Below are 20,932 nucleotides of genomic sequence, written 5' to 3' on the forward strand. Positions count from 1 at the left end.
ACTTCCGGCCCCAGGAGCTCCGGGCCATAGAGACGGAGCCAGGGTTGGCCTAGAGAAGCCACTGCCGGAGAAGGTGGGAATTGAGGCTTCCGCTCAGCTGAGAGGCAAGATGGCCACCGCTGGGGGCGGCTGTGTGGCCGACCCGGGAAGTAGGAGTCTTCTTCGCCTTCTGTCTTTCTGCGTCCTACTGGCAGGTGAGGCCTCCCCTGCCCGTGAGCTCCAGTCTGTAAGGAGAACCCTCCGGATCTGCTCAGCCGCGAGCGCTGCCGTCTCCCATCTGGTCCCCGCAGCCCCTCCGTCCCCCCACCCTGTAAATCCTCTCTTTTTCGTTCCTACGACAAAAGTTCCCCCTTTGCCTGGACCTGAGGGTCCCTTCTCCCCCGCGGCAGGTCAAGTCTCCCGATTTCCTCTTCCAGGCCTCTTCTTGAACTTCCAGCTCAACTCTCTCCCACTTTGTCCGGATACATCGTTTCCCCCACGGCCCAGCCACCCCAGTCAAAATCAGAAAGGACAAGTGTTAAGAGTTCAGCTTTCTTTCCAATGCGTTTAGACTTTTAAGATGAAAGCGCCTGGTTCTGTGGGTGCATTGCGGCGCTAAGGAAGGTAGATGCCTTATTTCTTTCTCGTTTTATTCCATCGTAAACCCGCGTCCCTGTGCTTCACCTCCGTTTGTCCCATTAATAAAGTGAGACTAAGGTAAGATATTAGTTCTCTTAACTGTTTATGCTGTGAAATAATGACTCAAGGAACTTTAGGCATTTATAATGTGCACAGGTGTTTGCCTACACGCATTTACTTTCTGGTATATGAGGGCCTAAAATGCAAACATGCCTGTTTATAGACATGATGATACCTTCCCCCAAATTGAGATTGTTTGTTTTAAAGATCTCCAAAGGAGAAACTGGGCTTCCCTGGTGGCTCAGTGGTGATGAATCCGCCTGTTAATGCAGGAGACGCTGATTAGATCCCTGGGTCGGTAAAGATCCCTGGGGAAGGAAATGGCAACCCACTCCAGTATTCTTGCCTAGGAAATCCCATGGACAGAGGATCCTGGGGGACTACAGTCCATGGGGTCACAAAAGAGTGGCACTGGACTTAGTGACTAAACAACAACAACAAAGGGAAAACTAGCTGCCCCACACTGTGGGCACACACAAATTACTTACTAATATTAAATTAACTGACAGGGTATATGGCATAAGTTTTTTCCCAGTTCTGTTCAGATTTCCTGGGAAAATGTCTCAGGGAGACTTTTGTTGTTGTTGTAATCTATATTCTTAGACTGGCACCAGTTTATTAACTAATTAGTGATGTATATACAGAGTAGAAAAAATGGAAGTGTGGTTGAGTATGCAACCAGAAGCAGGTACATCTAATGTTAAATGCCTTTGCTTTGATGAATCAAGTGTTTTCTCTTTAAGCTTCAGTGTCAGTTGCCTTATGATTTGTAGCAACCCTCTGTGGTACATAGCTGAGTGCATTTATTTATTCCAGTAATGTTCCTAGGAGGTGAGAAGGGTAGACATCAGTCCCATTTTGGGAAGTATGATATACCCAAAACTGTTCAACCTAGTTGTGGTATGACAGGCTAGCACCAATGTCTTCCAATTTCTTCTTATATTTTTTATCTTCTGATCAGGTTTGTGTGAAGGAAACTCAGTGGAGAGGAAGATCTACATCCCCTTAAATAAAACAGCTCCTTGTGTCCGTCTGCTTAATGCTACTCATCAGATCGGCTGCCAGTGTAAGTTGAGATTGGGAACTGTGTTCGTGGCTGTTGACATTTCAGTCTGTGCCCTGGGTGTAATGATTCAAGTCTTGTAGGTAACCTCAACACAAACTAGGCGATGAGGGTAGTAGGTGGTAGAGAACCATTGGTCAAACCAGGCGAGGTAATTAATAAGAACAAACAATGAGGAAATACTATATACTAAACTTCTTATGTGTGCATATCATTTAACCATCACAACAACCTCATGAAGTAGCCCCTGTTATTACCCCGCATCTTACCAATATGAAACAGAGACTTAGAGAAGTGAGTAACTTCCAAGATTGTCCTGCTGGTCAGTGATGAAGCTTGGATTTGGTGGTCTAAGTTCTAATCTAGGACTCTTAACCACCCAGTAAGTTAGGTAGAAAGCCATACTCTTTCTTAGGAGAAGAAGCCTCATACTCTATGAAGTCCAGTCATCATCTGCACTCTGAATGCTCTTTTTGGAACCAAAATGAGCTTCTTTAAGGCAGTGAACCCTTTGAAGAAGAAGACATTGAGAAAGCCAAATAGTTGCAAGAGGAAATAATAAAGCACTTAAATTTGTCTTTGTGTTTTGTAAATGTGTCCCATGTCAACGTGATACGGTTATAAAACTATGAGGGAAAAAAGTTGTAATCAAAAGGCTGAATTCTCCAGTTCCTTGCTACTTAACCTGTTGTCTTCAGATTTTGTTTGTTGGATAGTAGCTTTGGTAGAATGTAGTTTTTTACAGGGAAGCAGGAAACTCAGAGTCAGATCTTGGCTTCTTCATCAAATTGGTTCCCTCTGAATCTGTTCATTCTCGTAAAAATGGTTAGAATATAAGTGCACAAAGCTGAAAGTCAGAGCACCTTTAATAGATGTTTATTGGTGATGCTAAGTGCCGTCTCAGCAGTACTTTGTAATTGTCTGAAACCTCATTTGGTTGTAAAAAACTAGACACTGGAAGTGAAGGACTTGCTCAAGGTGGCAATTACTGTTTTTCTACCCACCCATCCCCTGGCTATATCCTGTGTTAATTATCCATGTCCTTGTTACAGCAAGTACTGGGAGTGCGTTAACTGGTTCCAAACAGCTCCAGTTAAAATTTTTGTTGGACCTTGTTCTTAAATTAGGCTTGTGAGGAGAAGGGAGCCAGGTCCAGTGTGGACTGAGATCAGACTGTACTGATGGTCTTGCTGGAACTCCACTTTAGTGCAAAAAGCGAGGCTCCCATCCTCCTGAAGCTGAGCTCTACAATATCCCCTCTGGGACTGAGTCGTTCTGCTACATGTCCTTAGAGCAGCCCTGTGGGAAGCAAAGCAGTAGCCTGTAGAGATAAAGCCTGGAGCCAATATGGAGAGGCAAGAGGGGAGGGGCTGGTCTCTGGCCACTTCCTCATTAGGATCTTGTTTCCTTTTCAGCCTACTTATTTCTAAATCTTACTTCATATCTGTCCATCCTGAGCAAGCTACACCCTCTTAAATTTGGAGTAAAAGACCTAGATTTGATTTTCTGTTTCTAATGCTCTGTTTCAATTGGACCCTTTTAAAGGTGCTCAAAAGGGGTAATCTATAGCTTTCTTTCCTTTCCTTTTCTTTAACTCTTTCCCTATAATATGAGATACTTCCAAGTTATCCATAAAGCATCCTGGGGTAATATATGTGTCTGCTCCTGGCCTGGGGTGAACAGCCAAGCTCTTTGGAGATGTTTGGTCCCCAGAAATGAGAGGACTTTTAATATCAGCACATCTAATCTCTTTGAGGACCATCATTTGGGAAGTTCTGTTCTACAGATCTCCTTGAACCTCTTGATTTAACCTTACCCAAAACTGACCCAAAGCAAGTGAAGTCTTACCCAAATAGGGCAAAGGAATGGAGATCCATGGAGGCTATGAGGGCACGGAAATCTGCACAAAGGAAGATTTAGTGCTGGAACGCCAAGCTTGATGTCTAGAGCCTGTCATTTTCTGGAGAAAACACATATTTAAAAACTTTGGTGTCTACTGCTACAGAATCTCATATATAAGCCTTAGTGAGGTTGAGGGAAGAGGACAAGAAAATGAAGATCACAGAGCCTTTCTGACATTTAACAAGCAAGGCCTGTAGTAAGACTTCTGAGCTCTTTTGTCCTCCATTCTTTCCTAGTAATCTTCAGATGGAACCAGGGCAGTTCTGCCCTTCAGTTTCACTCTAGAGTTGGCTGCATTAACCCAACGTCTTGTGACATTTTGGAAGTGGGGCGGGGCGGGGCGGGGCGGGGGTGGTGAATAATGTGCAGAATCAGTGAGGCAAAGTCAGAATTGTTAGCTGTGGATGCTTTAATTTGACTCACTCTATCCTGGCAGCTTCCATTACTGGGGACACAGGGGTTATCCACGTAGTAGAGAAGGAAGAGGACCTGCAGTGGGTGTTGACTGGTGGCCCTAACCCCCCTTACGTGGTTCTGCTAGAGGGCGCACTCTTTACCAGGTAAGAACTCGGTGTTCCTGCTGGGGAAATGCATGCAGAGAAGGGGAGAGTCAGGGAACAGTCTTCCAGCTTGTGAGTGTAAACTGCCCTCAGCTTCCCTGGTCCCGCCAGGCAGGGGGTGGGTTGGTGCTCAGAGCAAAAGATGAGCCATCAAAAGGAGTCTCGGTGACCTTGTAAGTAGAACTCTAGGTGTGTAAGGACCCCAGGAAGGAAAGGGATGTACAGAGAGGGGTAGATGAGATGAAGCCTTGAGCTCAGATTAGGTCATAGTTTTCGTTCAGAAGCTAAAAGACCGAAAAGACAAGAAATGAGTCAGCAGTGGTGATTCCCCTAATTCTGCATTTGTTTCTACCCTAGAGGGCAGGATGTCAGGCTGCCTGATAATCTCCCTCCCTTCGTTCATGGCATTGTTGCCCCATTCCAGGGATGTGATGGAGAAGCTGAAGGGGAGATCCGGCCGAATTGCTGGTCTTGCAGTGTCTTTAGCCAAGCCCAGTCCTGCCTCAGGCTTCTCTCCCAGTGTGCAGTGTCCCAATGATGGGTTTGGTAAGAGCCCCAGTGGGTCAGGGCAGACTGCTGTCACCCAGAGCTCATCGTTGCTTCGTTCTCTGGGGGTTGGAGGTTGTGAAGGAGTATGTGTTTGTGTGTATGGTGAGCAACTGCCAAACAGGATTTCTTTGTCTTTGCCACTCATCTCTTCTGTCTCCTGCTCCCCTATCCTGTTTACCTTCCATTCTCCCTTTCTGTCACATGTTCAGATCCCCAACTGGCTATCCTAGGGGTCCCTGATACAGTGTCTGTTTTACTGTAGGTGATGAGAAGTTGATGCTTGCTTCTTTTTGAGTCACTCCCTCTGGAACTCTTAGTCCCAAACCTGTGATATCCTAGCTGTCCTCCCTTACCTGGTTTCTAAGTGCTTGGTGTCCCAACATCCTATCCCCTGTCCTCCCTTTCAGGTATTTACTCCAACTCTTATGGGTCACAGTTTGCTCACTGCAGAGCCTTTCAGTGGAACAAGGTGGGCGACGGCTTGGCTTATGAAGACTTCAGTTTCCCCATCTTTCTTCTTGAAGATGAAAATGAAACTAATGTCATTAAGCAGGTAATGACTGCCAGCTCTTAGCACTTCTTACTTAGAATTATTTGTCAGGCTGTCCTCCTGTTTGGAGGGAGCCTCATTGTACTAGTCTACCCTCTGAAAGGCCGTTGCTCCAAGAAGAGCCAAGAGGTTTATTTTTTTCATATTCCCCTCCTATTTCTCTTCTGCCTTAAAGTATAACATTAAAGGCTTTTAGACTAGAACAAAACATAAAGAATGTTCAATATGAGATAAGCTGTAGAGCCATGACTAAGAACACGGTATGGTAAGAGCATTGGACTAGGAATTGAGAGATTCAGTTTAGTAATTTCTGAAGTTCTTTTTAGCTCTAGTGTTCTCTAATTCTAAGCTAATATTCTCTAATTTTTATACACAGAGCAGTTAAGAGGTTTGTGCAAAAGTTTAATGGTGAGTTGATGTCCAGGCTGTCTTGAATTTGCTTTTTTCATCTCCCAGTTTGGTGCTGTTTACAGCAAATCACATTAGAAACAGTGACCAAAGCTCCATATTGAACCAGGCCATTTGGTATAGGGTAATTTCATCAGCCCCAGCTAAGTCGTTGAGTCTGTGACCCTTGGCACCTCTTGGTGACTTGTTCTTTTTGACCTTATAGCCCCTGTGGTTGTACCAGACAGGGTACAGTCCTGTAGCTCAGGGACAGATGTGGGAGCGGCTGAAGGATGGAGCCGGGCCCTCCTCCTTTTGTTGGGTGTGGGAGGGACGCTACAGCTCCAGCCTCACCAGGGTCCTCCTCCCCATGTAGTGCTACCGAGATCACAACCTGAGTCCGAACGGCTCAGCGCCGGCCTTCCCGCTGTGCGCCATGCAGCTCTTCTCACACATGCACGCTGTCGTCAGCACCGTCACCTGCATGCGGCGCAGCCTCATCCAGAGTTCATTCAGCATCAGCCCAGGTGGGGCACGTCAGGGCGAGCTGGCTGCCCGGGGTGGGCTGAAGGGGCTGCCAGCGAGCGTGGCTGAGACCACTGTAGGGGCAGGGTGGGCCCAGAAGGGGGCGCTGGTCAGAGCAGGGAACATCAGGTGGGCAGAAGGGGCGGCCAGAGAACATGGCTGAGACCACTGTAGGGGCAGGGTGGGCCCAGCAGGGGGCTCTGGGCAGAGCAGGGAGCACTGGAGAGGCGGCCAGCGAGCGTGGCTGAGACCGCTGTAGGGGCAGGGTGGGCCCAGCAGGGGGCGCTGGGCAGAGCAGGAAGCATAGGGCGGAAGAAGCGGGACCGGTTCCACACAAATCGAGGTAGGTTGTCTCCAGCGGCAGAGAAAGCAACGTGGAAGAACGGAGCCGGAGAAGTGACTCGCAGAGTCCGTGGGCCCTGGTCAGAGGCCGCCTCCGTAGCCGCCTTCTCCCTGTGTCCTGTTCAGAAATCGTCTGCGACCCCCTGTCCGACTACAACGTGTGGAGCCTGCTGAAGCCTATAAACACATCTGGAACGCTGGAGCCCGACGACAGGGTGGTGGTGGCTGCCACTCGAGTGAGTGTTGGCCCGATCAGGGTGGGCAGGACTGCCACAGAGAAGACAGGCTTGTCAGGCCTCTAGGTTGCTACTGTGGGGAGCCTCAGACAGAGCAGGATCTGGACTGTGGGTGTCTAGCCATTGCCCCAGGAAATGGATGTTTTCTCGGCCAGAGCAGGGGAAGGGGGGACTAGGATCTGGCCCGAGTTTCCATTTTCAAAGTGCACCCCCTCTGCCTTGTCTGCTGCATCCAGCTGGACAGCCGTTCTTTTTTCTGGAACGTGGCCCCAGGGGCTGAAAGCGCCGTCGCCTCCTTCGTCACGCAGCTGGCCGCAGCTGAAGCCCTGCAGAAGGCACCTGATGCGGCCACCCTGCCCCGCAACGTCATGTTTGTCTTCTTCCAAGGGGTGAGGGCTCTTTCGCTGGGGTGGGATGGCGGGAAGAAGCAGGTGGTAAAGGTGGGAGGGGCTGTGGTGTGGGGAAGATCTCAGCACTTGGCCCAGTTGCTATTCAGCTTCTGGAGAGTCTACGTGTCTCCCCTTCAGGCTCCCTCATCACAGGAAGCATTTTCACCCTGACCCAGAATTGCTAAACTGCCGACTACCTCACTCCCCCACTGGTGCAGTCTATTTATTTTATTCTGTGCACCCTTCCCCTGCCTCCTTCACCCAGGAGCCCTGAGGCTTCTGCTTCTCCCTACCGCCACCACAGCCTGGCCACGGAGTAGGGGAACCAGCAACTGTAGCTGAGCGGGTGGAGGTGAGGGGAGAAGCAAGAAGCAGGCACATAACAGCTGGTGTCTGCCTTGGGCCTATGCACTGTTGCTCTCCCCATGTCTGGGCTCAGGAAGTCCTGTGACACACACATGTGAGGCCTCACCGCAGCTGGGAGGCGGGGTCGGGAGGAGGGCAGGGTCGTGTGACTCGGCTAGCTAGCAGTTGAGATAACGCAGACAGTAGTAGCCTTTGTGCCTAGGGCTCTGAGGATCTGGCCCTGGGTCACTGAGGCTGCCCTTATGCTTTGGGATCTCTGTTCCTTTTCCCACTCGTCTGTGCCCCTCAGGAAACTTTTGACTACATTGGCAGCTCGAGAATGGTCTACGACATGGAGAATGGCAAGTTTCCTGTGCAGCTAGAAAACATTGACTCGTTTGTGGAGCTGGGACAGGTGTGGCATGTCTCCTCCCCCCTCTTCCTTGCCTCCTCAAAGCTTTCCCTCAGCTATTCCCTCATCCTCACTGGAGGTGCTGCCGCCTCTTCCCTTGACCTCTGCTCCCACTCCTTTCTTCCTGGTATGGGCCAGAAGAGGAGACTAATTATAAACGTTGCTCCTTCATCTTACCTCCAGGTGGCCTTAAGAAACTCACTAGAGCTTTGGATGCACACCGACCCCATGTCTCAGAAAAATGAAACTGTACTAAACCAGGTAACCTGAGCATCTCTCCCCCTCACTTCCTGTTTCAGCAGCTCAAAATATGGGCTTGCCCTGGCCTTATCCCCACCGGCCTCCAGGGCGTGTGAGGACCTTAGGTTGGGTGTTGACTAAAAGGGTGAACTCTCCACCTGTTCCAGTTCCCTGGGAAAACCATAAGCTCAGCTCTTGTCACTGTTCCCTGGGATGGGTAGTTCTCTGATCATCCGGTACCTAGTGAGCTATCACTGCCCACTTAGGACAGGGTGTGAGTGTCTCCTTTCTTCCCTGCTACCCCAGGGACCCGGCTGTCCTGCTTACCCTGCCCCATTCCTGGCTGTGTCAGACTCCCTACCCAAACTGTTTTCCACTTCCCTCACTCCTTGTTCAAGACCCTCCCTCCCTCAAAGTACAGCTATAGCTCTGTTTTATCCCTGAGGTCCTCTTCCTGCCAGCCCAGCTTCACTATCACCCCTTCCTCTTACAGCCTAGACTGGACTACTGGTATGGCACGCAGCACTGTTTTGTATTATTTTTTGCTCCTCCAGTTCTGCACAGTAAATAATTAGTAAGACATCGGCTAAGACAATGTCCTGAGGACAGTTGGGTTTACCTATAAATATGGAAAAGAAAAAAAAAACAACCACAGATCTCTTCCTTCTTTGTGTGGTGATTTAAACAGGATAGTAGACACTGCAGGAAAATCCAGAGAGGCTTGATCCCAAAAGGCTTGCAGGATTTAGATCCAGGCGGATTTAGGGCTGCTTTTAAAGTTGGGGAGCATTTCAGGACTGAGGGACCTCCTGCTTCCTCCCCTCGCAGCCTCCGTCAGCTCATGCCCCTCCTCTCCCAGGTGGAGGCGCTCCTGAGCACCCTGGAGCAGAGTGGCGCTGGTGTCCCCACCGTCGTCCTCAAGAGGCTGAATCAGTCCCAGCCTCTGCCACCGTCTTCTCTGCAGCGATTTCTTCGAGCGCGAAACGTCTCTGGCGTTGTTCTTGCTGACCACTCTGATTCCTTCCATAACCTGTAAGCGTTGCCCAGCCCGCCTCCTTGTCATTCCTGAAGAGGGTCTGTTCTGCAGTCTGAGGCCCACAGAGGGACAGTGTCCCTGTGTCAAGAGGAGCCTCTGCCCGCCCCTGTCCCCATGCCATCCTCTCCAGAACCGCAGGTCAATCTGTATTCTTTGTTCAGTGTCCTGTTCTCATCTCACACGACCCTCTTGTTGGATGAGATGTTCATTTTAGAAAATAGTCCTCAGCTGAGTCCCTTTGTAGCTCGGTACTCCTCACCCGTGGTTCCACCTCTCCACGCTTTCCGGGGGCCCGAGTTCCCCAGGGCTGCCAGCAGAGGGCATCGTTACAAATGCACAGTACAGTGGTGATGGGGAGCCCGTGGCCGGAGGACACGGAGCTGTCCCTGCCCGGGGCTGGCCCGCCGGGGACACAGACGGTACTCACCCTGAAATGTCACATGTTCTTACTGTGTGGCAACTGCGTGTGGTTCAGTGTGGGTGTGAAAATGTTCCTGCAGCTGAGGGGGCTCCAGAGATACAGGGCAAGGCCATGCTAGTCACTTTTCTGCCAGTCCTGACACCCCTAAACTGCCCCTAACTCGATGCCTAGGGCAATGGGATTTTACTCAGGCTGGATTGCTAGGCCCCCAGCCTCCCTTCCCTTCTTCCAACAGGCCAAGTGAGTTTCTTTTTTTTTTTAACTTACTTTTTTTTTTTGGTGGTGCTGGGTCTCTGTTGCTCTGCAGGCTTTTCTCTAGCTGTAGCGAGTGGGGACCGCTCTAGTTGCAGTGCATGGGCTTTTCATTGTGTTGTGGAGCACGGGCTCGAGGGCTCGAGGGCTTCAGTAGCTGTGGTGTGTGGTCTCAGTAGCTGGGGCTCCTGGGCTCTAGAGCACAGGCTCAGTAGTTGTGGTGATAGTAGGGGCTTAGTTGGTGATGGTATGTGGTATCTTCCTGGACCAGGGATCAAGTCCATGTCTCCTGCATTGGCAGGCAGATTCTTGACCACTGAGCCACCAGGGAAACCCCCAAGTGAGTTTCTGAGTCAAAATGCATAAGCTCTGATTCTCCAGCCTGTGCTCAGTAGCACCTTCTCATTTATTTGTGGTGGTGACAGTTCCAGTACGTAAGATCAGCTCTCTTCTCCAAACCTATCTTCTGTACTGCTGTGTGGTGAGAGGTGATCCATCATTTGAACACACGTTGGACTTGACCATGTGATTGACTTGATTCCTTGTAGAGCAGGCTATTCAGTGATGGTAGAGGCTGGGAGCTCTCTCCTCCTACCTTCTCTTCTGAGATCTGCCTCCTTGGGGCTCCAATGAGTACTGAGGTGGTTTGACCTTGTGTAGTGTTACATGTCTGTGGACAAGCCTGCTCGACACCCTCTGCTCTCAGCCACCTTCACTATGAATGTGCGTTGAAACGATCATACGACTGCTCTGATAATGCGTGCTCTCAGCCACTCTTCTGTATCTCTGACCCAAATGACACAGAAGTGTTGCTGATGTTTTAGGACCTCCCAGGAAGGCGCAGATTCTGCATTTTGGTCTCATTTGCCTCTTCTGTCTTGTCGGTCACACAAGTCTTTGTATTCAAGCACTCCCACCTGCACTCATACTTCCCCATCCTCTGTTCCTTCTTCAATGTGGGACCCTGATTTTCTCTCTTCCCTCATCCTTGGATGAGGAAAAATGAGACCCCCGAGTTCCTACAGGAGGGACAGTGGAGGGAGGAAAGGGCTGGGCCCTGGCTGAGTACAGCCAAGGCTCATTCTGGCTTTCATGGCAGCTATTACCAAAGCATTTACGACACTGCTGAGAACATTAATGTGACCTACCCTGCAGGGCAGAGCCCTGAAGAGGACCTGAACTTTGTGACAGACACTGCCAAGGTAGCGCCCGGGCTGGGGGGAGCATGGGGACCACAGTGCACGAGGCTTACATGTTCGTGTTGGGGGTCAGGGGATCTGGGCCACTCAGCCCCTCTTCTCCTCCCGCAGGCTCTGGCAGGTGTGGCCACGGTGCTGGCACGCGCCCTATACCGGCTCGCAGGAGGAGCCAGCTTCAATGACACCATACAGGCAGATCCCCACACGGTAGGAGCAAGTGGGCCCCTGTTCCTTTCTGTCTGTCTTCCCTGGTGGCTCAGACGGTAAGGCGTCTGCCTGCAATGGAGGACCTCTGGGTTGGGAAGATCCCCTGGAGAAGGAAATGGCACCCCACTCCAGTACTCTTGCCTGGAAAATTCCACAGATGGAGAAGCCTGGTGGGCTACAGTCCATGGGGTCGCAAAGACCTGGACACGACTGAGTGACTTCCCTGGCACACAGTGGGCTACCGCATCCTTTATCCTGGTCCCCTCCTGGTCTCCCGCACCTTGGCATCTAGCAGGCCTGGACGTGCGGGTGAGGACCGCTGATGCCCTGGGCGTTCCCCCAGCGGGCCTCATCTGTCTTCTCACCAGCCACCATTTTCCCTACCCCAGTGTCTGGCCAATCTGGTTCCTACCCCATGACGGAAATCTCTACTAATAAAACTTTGCTTGGGCTCCAAGTCTCCCCCATATCCCCATCCTAGGTTACCCGCCTGCTCTATGGGTTCCTGGTTAGAGCCAACAACTCATGGTTCCAGTCTATCCTCAGGCCGGACCTCAGGTCCTACCTGGGTGAGTACCTGGCGTGGGGTGGAGTCCTTAACCAAGGGAAGGGATACAGAAAAAGTCATCATTTTGACTTAATCTTTACTTCTTTCTTTTTCCTATTTTCTTGCCCCCCGTTTTCCTCTCCTCCTCCTGAAATTTGTTGGATTCTCTTCTCTTGACTTTCTCTTCTCTGGCTGCTGCCAATCTTGGGCTCTCTCTGGCCCTGCCCATCTGCGCCTCACCACCGCCCCCCGCCACCCACTGAATCCCCCCTTTCCTTGTGGTCTCCGCCCAGGTGATGGGCCTCTTCAGCATTACATCGCCGTCTCCAGCCCCACCAATGCCACTTATGTTGTACAGTATGCCTTGGCCAACTTGACCGGCAAGGTGATTGACCTTACCCGAGAGCAGTGCCAGGACCCGAGTCAAGTCCCCACTGAAAACAAGGATGTGAGTGGTAGTGGACATCAGAGGTGACCCCAGGGCCCCCTGTACCCGCCTTCCACTGGGAAGGCTGCTGGATCTCCTAGGCTTGGACCCAAGGGATTGGGGTGGAGAGGTGGAGGGATGCAGCCCGTTGAACTCGAGTACTGAAGAGGCAGCAGCCTGGGTCAAAACGGACTAACCAAACGGTGAAGGGAGTGGGTGAGAGAGGTCTGCGTCAGCCCCTTGCTGTGGCCTGTGTCCTGTGCAGCTGTACGAGTACACCTGGGTTCAGGGCCCATTGAACGCCAATGAGACGGACCGGCTCCCCCGGTGTGTGCGTTCCACGGCACGCCTGGCCAGGGCCTTGTCCCCTGCCTTTGAACTGAAGCAGTGGGGCTCTACCGAATACTCGACGTGGACCGAGAGCCGCTGGAAAGACATCCGCGCCCGGATATTTCTGATAGCCAGCAAAGAGCTGGAGGTGAGATGGGGAGGGTGGGTGGCAGAGGTCTCTTTGACCTCTCTCTATTGCCTCTTGTCTCTTACCCCTGCTAGCTCCCATTTGCCCCCAAAACCTGCTGCACGTCTGTCCCTGGTCAGCCAGCATGCACCGTTAGGAAGCTTGTCCCCACGGACAGTTTGCGTATGTGTTCATCCTGGCCGTGTGCACCCGTGGAGACCCAAGGGGACAGTATGAGCCCTTCCCCAGCTCCACTGCTGCCTGGCACACCCACCTACCAGAGCTAGAACGTTGCTCTAATGCCTACTGAGCACCGGTCACAATCACGTTATTGGCCACCAGAGAATCAAGGTCATGGCCCTGCCTTCAGGATGCTTAAAATCTAAGTAAAAAATGAAAAGCAAGGACAGAGGTATTTTACTCCTCTTTCCAAATGGGGAGGCTGAGTCCCCAGACCGGGGAGATGTTGCCTGTCATGGTTCAGTACTTGGTGCTTAGAGCCAGCTCCAGGATTCTAGTGCCCTGCCTCCCCGCCCCGAGCAGTTACCACAGCTGCCTGGAGTTCTGAGAACACCTTTCTCCTCCCCTGCCCACGCCCTCCTGCAGTTTATCACCCTGATAGTGGGCTTCGGCATCCTTGTCTTCTCTCTCATCGTCACCTACTGCATCAATGCCAAAGCCGATGTCCTTTTCATCACTCCCCGGGAACCAGGATCTGTGTCTTACTGAAGAGGACCCCAGCTTTTCCCTCCAGCTCTGCAGTTCGCTTCCTAGATCATCTGTCCCACTGGGACATAAACCACTAGTTTGTCATGGAACCTCTCTGGGCCTGGCTCAGACTTGACGTTGACATAAAGTGGAACTGCCCAAAAGAGACCGTGAGAGATAATCGAGTCACCCACCGCCCGCATCTCCCCTTTCCTGTCTGCTCTTCCCTGTTCCTTCTTCCTTGCCCCTGCCTGATCCTGGGATGACGAATAGAAGCCTCCTGCTCCTGTCTGACTCCTGCCCCATGGTGGTTCAGAGCTGCCTGCCCTAACTTCCCCTTCTTCAGCGTCTGTTTTCTCTCTCCTTCCTGCTTGTACCTCCCCATGCTCCCTGCTCCCCCCTCTCCCTTCCTGACCAGGAAGGACATGAAGGGTTGAATGCCAGGAACAAATGACAAGGAAGCCCTCAGGAGGACAGGGCCATCTGTGGGCTGAGCCTTCTGTTTCCCTCCAGCTGTCCCGTCTCCAGGCCCTTAGATGGCACATCAGGGGGGTGTGCTGCCGGGTGGGTATCCCACCTCCAGCCCACAGTACTCAGTTGTAATTTTTATTATGCTGTAATATCTATTTTTGTTTCCTTTTTTTTCTTTGTGTGTGTGTATGTGTGTGTGTATGTAAATATATAAATAGCGAGTTTCATTAAAACAGACTGCCCCACACAACCCGTACCATTACCTATTTTTTTCCCCAGCCCCTTTGTTCTGTGACCCTAGATTAGAGACGTAGAATTGCAACCTCCCGTGCTCTCTTCTCAGTCCCCAGAGGGCCCCAGGAGTATGACTGTCAAAAACCACAGACACTCTAGCAGAAGAGTTCCCTTCTGACCCCTGGTTTTCCTTTCGTGAGAGTGATGTGAACAGTTTCTTGCGACTCTGCGTTTGACAGACACTTCTTTCCCTATCTGATACCCAAGCTGGGGCACAGAGAGGAAGGGAGTACAGCAGGCAGCCCTGACCCTTGAGTAACTCACGTCTGGGGTGAAGGGAGAAACACTCACAGCTAGGTGCAGTAAATGGAGAAATCGCAGCCTCTCCACAGTGCTCTGGCAGCACATGGAGGGGTTCAGGGCAGTGTGATGGCATTTAGAAAGCTGCAGAGAGGAGGCCCTTGGGCAGCGATTTAGAGCTCACCAGGTGTGGAAGCACAGAGCCAGGAAGAGGCATGGGTCACGTTTGAGAACTGTAGGTTGTTCAGTGTGCCTGAGCCATAGAAACAGGCAGTGAGGCTGGGGCAGGTCACAAAGACGCTTGGGTGGCATGCTAAGCAGTCTGGGCTCTGTCAGTGGGCATGTTGTAGACCAAAATGAGTAGTCTTACAGGCTTCTAGAAAGGATCTCTGTGTGCTAGGGAGGAACTCGAATTCCCTGGGTCCTCACAGGCAGAATTCGGGAGTATGGCAGAGCTGCTGGATGTTGCTGGGAAGGGGCTGAATCAGCTGAGCGTGGAAGCGAACCTGCAGGAGTGGCGCCTGAAGCCAGCCTTCTCCCCTCACTGTTGGCCAAGAGCCTGTCTCCAACGTGCGTGAAGACAGCAGAGATGGAAACGAACTGGCCATTTTCAGAGTCCTAAGCACTCCTCGTAGTTTCCTGATAGAACTATTTACCTTTGCAAATCCTGCTGAGAGGAGGTGATTTTTCTCGAGGTTTCTCTCCCAAGTTCCCTCAGGGGGCTGTTTGGGGTTTGGGGCTGTGGGGGAAATAAACCCCGCCGCTTTCCCTCCACCACACCCCTCCCGGTTTGAGCTGGAGAAGCTGCTCCGTGCTGGCGGGAGCTGAGCACAGCTGCCACCATCGCCTGGGCCCACTCCACGCCTCCCTCGGCCAACAGGTCTCCCAGCGGACAGAGCACTAAGCTCCCTCATCCTGCTGGCAGTTTCGGGAAGTGGGGAAGTGGCTGAGAACCAGTGAGGGGGCTGAACAGGGAAGCAGAGGGTTGGGAAGAATCAAGGGACGGGGTGGGCAGGAGAGAAGGATACAGGATGTCAGTCCCTGCCACCTGGGGAGGAATCTGCAGCGAAGCTTGTCTTTTGCTTTCCACACTATGCCTACCCCACACTCCCTCCTCTCCCTGAAACTTACAAAACCAAAGAACATGGGTTTGTGGGCTCCATGGAAGGGGCATAGACCCTCACTGGGGTCCCTTCTCTGAAACCACAGTCTGACTCCTCCCCTGGCTCCTTCTGTGTCCTGGAAACCACTCAGGACTGACCAGCAGCATCGTAAGGCCACAGACTTAACTCCTTAGCCTCCCTCTTCTCTCTCGGTCCAAGGCCCTGCTCAGTCCTGTGCCTTCTAAAATTTGTCATCCCCTCCCTGCACCTTGCCTCCTTCCCTTCTCTCCCTGCATCCTACCCACTGCCAGTTCACACTGCGCCTCCTCCACTCAACCCTTGTGCACAGTTGAGTAACTGACTACCCTACTCCGGGACCCAGTCTGTCCTGTCTCCACTCTGAGACGCCTGGTCCCTGGAGACTAGACCGAAGGCTTTGCTGTTCCCTGGTTTCTCTTCCCAGCTTCTCCGAGTAGAGGGTTTACTCTCCTGTTTCCCACATCCGGGTCACTGCTCCCAGAGGCGCACCCTGGGAGGAGGTATTCCCATCCAGAGTCTAGTGTTCTGCACCAACATCCCACCTTGTTCAAAAGGACTTTGTTTCTTCCAGGGACCATATACTAAGACCTTAGGAATTGTGTTTATGGTCTAACTCATTTGATAGATGGGGAAATGGCAGCTCAGAGGAGTGACGTGGCTTGCTGAAGGCTCCACAGCATATTAGAGCTGTGTGAGACATTTCTTATATCTGCACTGGCAGCTACAGCGGTAATAAACATTTATTGAGCCTGACAATGGGCAAGGCACTCTGTCCCAGCATCATAAAAGAGTGTGAGATACGGCAACTTCCCATAGAGACTTGGGATCCAGAGTCTTGATGGCAGCATGGGATAAATAACCAGGCCAGGCAGCATTTGCTCCGTGCAAAATCAGTGCTATAAACAGGTTCTACCTGAGTTCAGAGGATGGAGGGTTTGCTCTGGGCAGGCTTGTAGGGAGGCGTTTCAAATACCTCCAATGCTGTGTGTGACTTTGGAAAGGGCACTCCCCTCTCTGGGCCCCAGTGTTTTCATCTGTGTGCAGTCAGACCAGGCTGTCATCTGAGGCCCTGCCCTGCTCTGGCCACCTCTCTTCCCTTTTCCCTTTCATCTTAAACCCCTCAGGGCAGGGGATGGCTTGAAGGGTTGGCTGATTCACGAGCTTTCTAAGGTGGTTACAAAGTTCTCCCATGAGAGAGGGAGGCCTGGGTAGGGGTGGGGGGCTGATCGCCCTCTAACACAGGGACAGATGACTGTGGGTAGTGGTGTGGGGTGGTAGAAAAGCCATCCTGAAACTCAGCCTCCCCAACTCAAAACAAGCTTGGTGGGGCTTGCTGAAGTGACCTTTGGGAAGCAGAGAGCCTTGGAAGGTCAGGGTCAGGTGGGATCTGATTTCTTCCGGAGCCCCACACTCAGAAGGTAGAGGGGCTTGCACTTAGCTGTGGTGAAGGGGGCAGCTGGAGCCCCTGTCCCCATCCGGAGAGGCCATGGAGGCAGAAGGGGAGGGGGCACCTCAGGAGGCCTGAGGAGATGATGCAACTGTGAGTAAATGTTACTAGCGCTGGTTCTGGCCGGCTGGCTGCTCAGGGGCTGCAGGCCGGGACCCCAGAGTCCCCTCTTTCTTCCCCCATCAGCTGAGGAGGAGTTAGAGAAACTGGAGGGAAAGAAGGAACAACAGAGCCGAAAGGATATCTGGGAAAAGAAAGAAGGGAAGGGCAAGTGGCAGTAGGCAGTCCTCGTTGGGCTGCAGGAGGGAAGGAGCCAGGGAGCCTGCGAGGGAGCTGAGCCTGAGGGGAGAGAGGCCGGGCCGGCAGGCGTGGCCAGGGGGAGTGGGCGCAGAGCTGGTGGTGACAGATGGGTGGACACAAAGAGGAGGGCTTGGGGGAGACAGATGGATGGGGGAGGGGGTAGGAGAGGCTGCGGGGGGCGGGGGGTGGGCAGTGGTCGGAGGAAGCCCTAATGAGATTGAGGATGGGCTCGGAGCTGGGGAGAGGTGAGCAGAGAGGAGGGAAGACAAAGGCGACAAGGCCTAGGGGGTCGGGGGTGAGAGAGGGTGCAGGGGCTTCCAGCGGGCTGGCGGCAGAGAAAGGGACAGATTGCTGTCCGCCAGGGTGGTAGAGACCCGCTGTCACCTCGGGGCACAGGGGTGGAGACAGGGAGACAGAGGGAGAGCTCCTGGAAGCAGCCAAGGGAGGGAAGGAAGGAAGGAAGGAGATCCAAGACAGCCGCCGCTTCCCAGGCACACAGCGGCTCCTGCCCGAGGCTCCTGTGACCCCGAGCACAGCTGATAACAGCCCCGCCCCCCAGCCACTCCTGGGGAAGGGTCCGGCGGTGTGGCACAGCGAGGGTTAACGCCGTCTGCTCTCCCTGCCAGTCGCTTGCCTGGTTGGGTCCCCAGGGCTCCCCACATATGTCACCCCCTCTCCTGCCAAACCCACGGCTTCCAGCTCCTCCAGGCCCTACCCCCACCCTCAAGGAGCAGGCCCCTGCCCCTGTGTCTTCCCTACCTCACCCCCCTTCCTCCCTCACCACCTACCTCACAGGCCTGTACTGCAGTGATGAAAAGAGATGGTGAGGAACAATCTGAAAAAAGTGAATGCCTTATAAAATGCAAAACAGCAATGAAGCCACAGAGCCACATTGACCCTCCCACCCCCATCCCCATCCTCCTGCCCCCCACACAGCAAAGGCCCTTAAACAACTCCCAGGGTTCTCCTCCCCCTCAGGGTCTGGGGCTGCTGGCAACCCAGGCTGACCTCCGAGCTCCCCCCAGCCTCCCTCAGTCATCACGCCTCGTGTACATGTGCAGAGAAGCTTCTTGCCACCTTTGAGTCACAGTGCACGCCCTAAGGGCTTAGGGGGCCTAACACTTGCCCATGCGCAGTGGCACAAAAGCCCTGTGAGGGAGGTGACACTGTCACCCTTTCACAGATGACAACGTAGGTTCAGTCAAGGTTAATATGTGCCCAAGGTCACCAGGACTCGGACCGGTCTGCCGGCCCCAAGCTCAGTGGAATTAGTAGCTCTGCCCACCACCGCTTGTTTTTAGCTCCTCATCACCGCGCGGTGGTTCAGCCGGTAGAGAATCCACCCGCAACACAGGAGACCCGGCTTGGATCCCTGGGCCGGGAAGATCCCCTGGAGGAGGGCACGGCGACCCACTCCGGTACTCTTGCCTGGAGAATCCCACGGGCAGAGGAGCCTGGAGGGCTACAGTCCACAGGGTCGCAGGAGTCGGATGTGAATTAGCAAATAAACCACAATGACCATCTCATGCGCATGCGTGCATGCTAAGTCACTTAAGTCCTGTCCAACTCTGCGACCCTGTGGACTGTAGCCCGCCAGGCTCCTCTGCCCGTGGGATTCTCCAGGCAAGAGTACCAGAGTGGGTCACCGTGCCCTCCTCCAGGAGATCTTCCCGACCCAGGGATTGACGAACCTGTGTCTCTTGTGTCTCCTGCATTGGCAGGTGGGTTCTTTACCACTAATGCCACCTGGGAAGCCCTCTTTATCACATGCTTATGTTCTTCTTAGCTGCTCTCCCAAGGAACAGAAACTGATCTCTGAGTGAAGACTGGGGCTGGAGGCTCCAAAGTGCAGGATCCTGGAAGGACAGCAGAGGAGGCAGAGGTGGTCCTGGAGCACTCTCTTGCCCGTTTGTGCCCTCAGCCCTCAACTCACGCTGGGCACAGCCTGGGCGGGTGCTCCAGGGATGGAGGTTGCAGAGCCACTGTATCTGAGCCAAACTGCCTACAAGGCAGGAGGCTGGGAGCAGGATTTGGTTTCTGTCTCCCATCTCCACTCTACCACGGTTCCTTTCTGCCTCTCGGGTCCTTCCAGGCTCTGCTGTTCTCGCCGTCTCACCCTTGAAGCCAGGCCTCACCGTGTCAGTAACGTCCTCACTTTCACTCTGTTTGTCCTGTCTCCCCGCCTTGTCTCCCTGTCTCCACTCATTTTTTTCTTTCCTCACAACCCTCTGTGCTCTGCCTCCCTCATGTCTGTGTATCTCCGTGCTGTCTCAGAGGCCCTCAAGACTCTTTCCCAGCATCAGTTTCTGTCCATCCCTGAATACCTGTTTATTCTCCACATCCGCAGTTCACCCAGCTCTGCGTCTCCCTAACCGTCTCCTCTTTTCATGTCTCTCCCCACATCTCTGTCCCCCTATATCTTGCATCCCCGAGTCTTTCACAAAGCCTTGGCAGCCTGGCAGCTCTGCTTCCATCTTCTCTCTTTGGTCTCTGTCCCCCCTACCCCTCCATCTCCCCATCAGGAGTCTTCCCACTCCTCTGCATCTTTCCCGTGTCTATGCCCTGACGACGCTGCTTTCTCATCCTTTCTCTGTCTCAGTGTCTCCCCATGTCTCCCGCTTCCTTTCCTCTGTCTCCTCTCCATTTCCCATTCGTTCTGTATCTTTCCTCTCCTCCATGACACTCTCTCCTGAATCTCTTAGTCGCCCAATTTCCTTGGATGGGGTGGAGGGCAGGAGGGTGGGGGAAGTAGGATTGTTGTTGCTGGGGGCTCATTAGGTAGAGATTGGTTTTTAATCAGCGCCATGGCAATGATGATGCAAGAGCTGAGATGCCACCTGATCCCCTGCCCCCCAGCCCCCCTCCTCAAACCTCCTTTCCCCTCCAGCTCAGCCCATCTGCTGGCGCCTGGGCACCTGTCTGGGCCTGCCCAGGTGGGATTTGGCACCTCCCAGACCTGGGAGTGGGGGTGGTGGGGGGGGAGCTTGGGAAAGAATTACAGGACTCCCCTTTGGGAATGCCTTACCCTGGAGAAAGCCCAGAAGAGGTTGATCAGCAACAGGGAAATGGCAGGTGCTTCCAGAAGCCTGAAGGTAGGCTGTGCACCTACTAAGGTCCAGGCCTATGACATGCATTATCTTACTTAATCTCCCTGGCAACCTAAGCGGCAGCTATAGTTAACCCCATTTTACAGAAAAGAAGGGTTGAGGCTCAAGAGGGTTTCCCAGGTGGTGCTAGTGGTAAAGAATCCACTTGCCAATGCAGGGGATGCCAGAGATGTGGGTTCAATCCTTGGGTTGGGAAGATCCCCTGTAGAAGGAAATCACAACCCACTCCAGCATTCTCACCTGGAAAATTCTGTGGACAGAGGAGCCTGGCTGGCTACAGTCCAGAGGGTCGCTAAGAATTGGACGTGACTAAGGCTCAAGAGGTTAAGTTACTTGTCCAAAGTCACACAGCCGACAGAGCTTTCTTCACTGTAGCATACAGTCTCTGGGAGTCTTCCCAGCCACGGTTCATTGCTGGATCTTCACAAAGGTTCAGTGAAGACGCTCAACAGCTGACTGGGGAAGAGAACTTTAGGTACTGAAGCATAGCCTACTGCCT

The 20,932-nt window shown here is 52.9% G+C and overlaps 1 protein-coding gene across 2 annotated transcripts; it reads left to right on the forward strand.

Annotated features, from left to right (window-relative positions):
- The first annotated feature begins 101 nt into the window (after window positions 1–101).
- On the forward strand, window positions 102–16,335 carry NCSTN (nicastrin). 2 transcript variants are annotated; one of them, XM_086393564.1, is made up of 17 exons: window positions 102–194; window positions 1,640–1,744; window positions 4,080–4,203; window positions 4,628–4,749; window positions 5,160–5,305; window positions 6,066–6,216; window positions 6,683–6,792; window positions 7,029–7,181; window positions 7,837–7,941; window positions 8,122–8,199; window positions 9,038–9,210; window positions 10,987–11,089; window positions 11,198–11,293; window positions 11,775–11,862; window positions 12,134–12,288; window positions 12,533–12,745; window positions 14,869–16,335. In XM_086393564.1, the coding sequence occupies exons 1-17, from the start codon at window positions 110–112 to the stop codon at window positions 15,013–15,015; spliced, it is 2,154 nt and encodes a 717-aa protein (XP_086249690.1). In that variant the 5' UTR covers window positions 102–109; the 3' UTR covers window positions 15,016–16,335. The 2 variants fall into 2 exon arrangements, with proteins under 2 accessions (XP_086249690.1, XP_086249691.1); XM_086393565.1 differs by lacking the exon at window positions 14,869–16,335 and adding an exon at window positions 13,331–14,150.
- Window positions 16,336–20,932: the final 4,597 nt, after the last annotated feature.

This window comes from Bos grunniens, chromosome 3 (genome assembly GCF_055505025.1).
Source record: "Bos grunniens cultivar Pamir isolate PY7600 chromosome 3, Bosgru_T2T1.0, whole genome shotgun sequence".
NCBI lineage: Eukaryota > Metazoa > Chordata > Mammalia > Artiodactyla > Bovidae > Bos > Bos grunniens.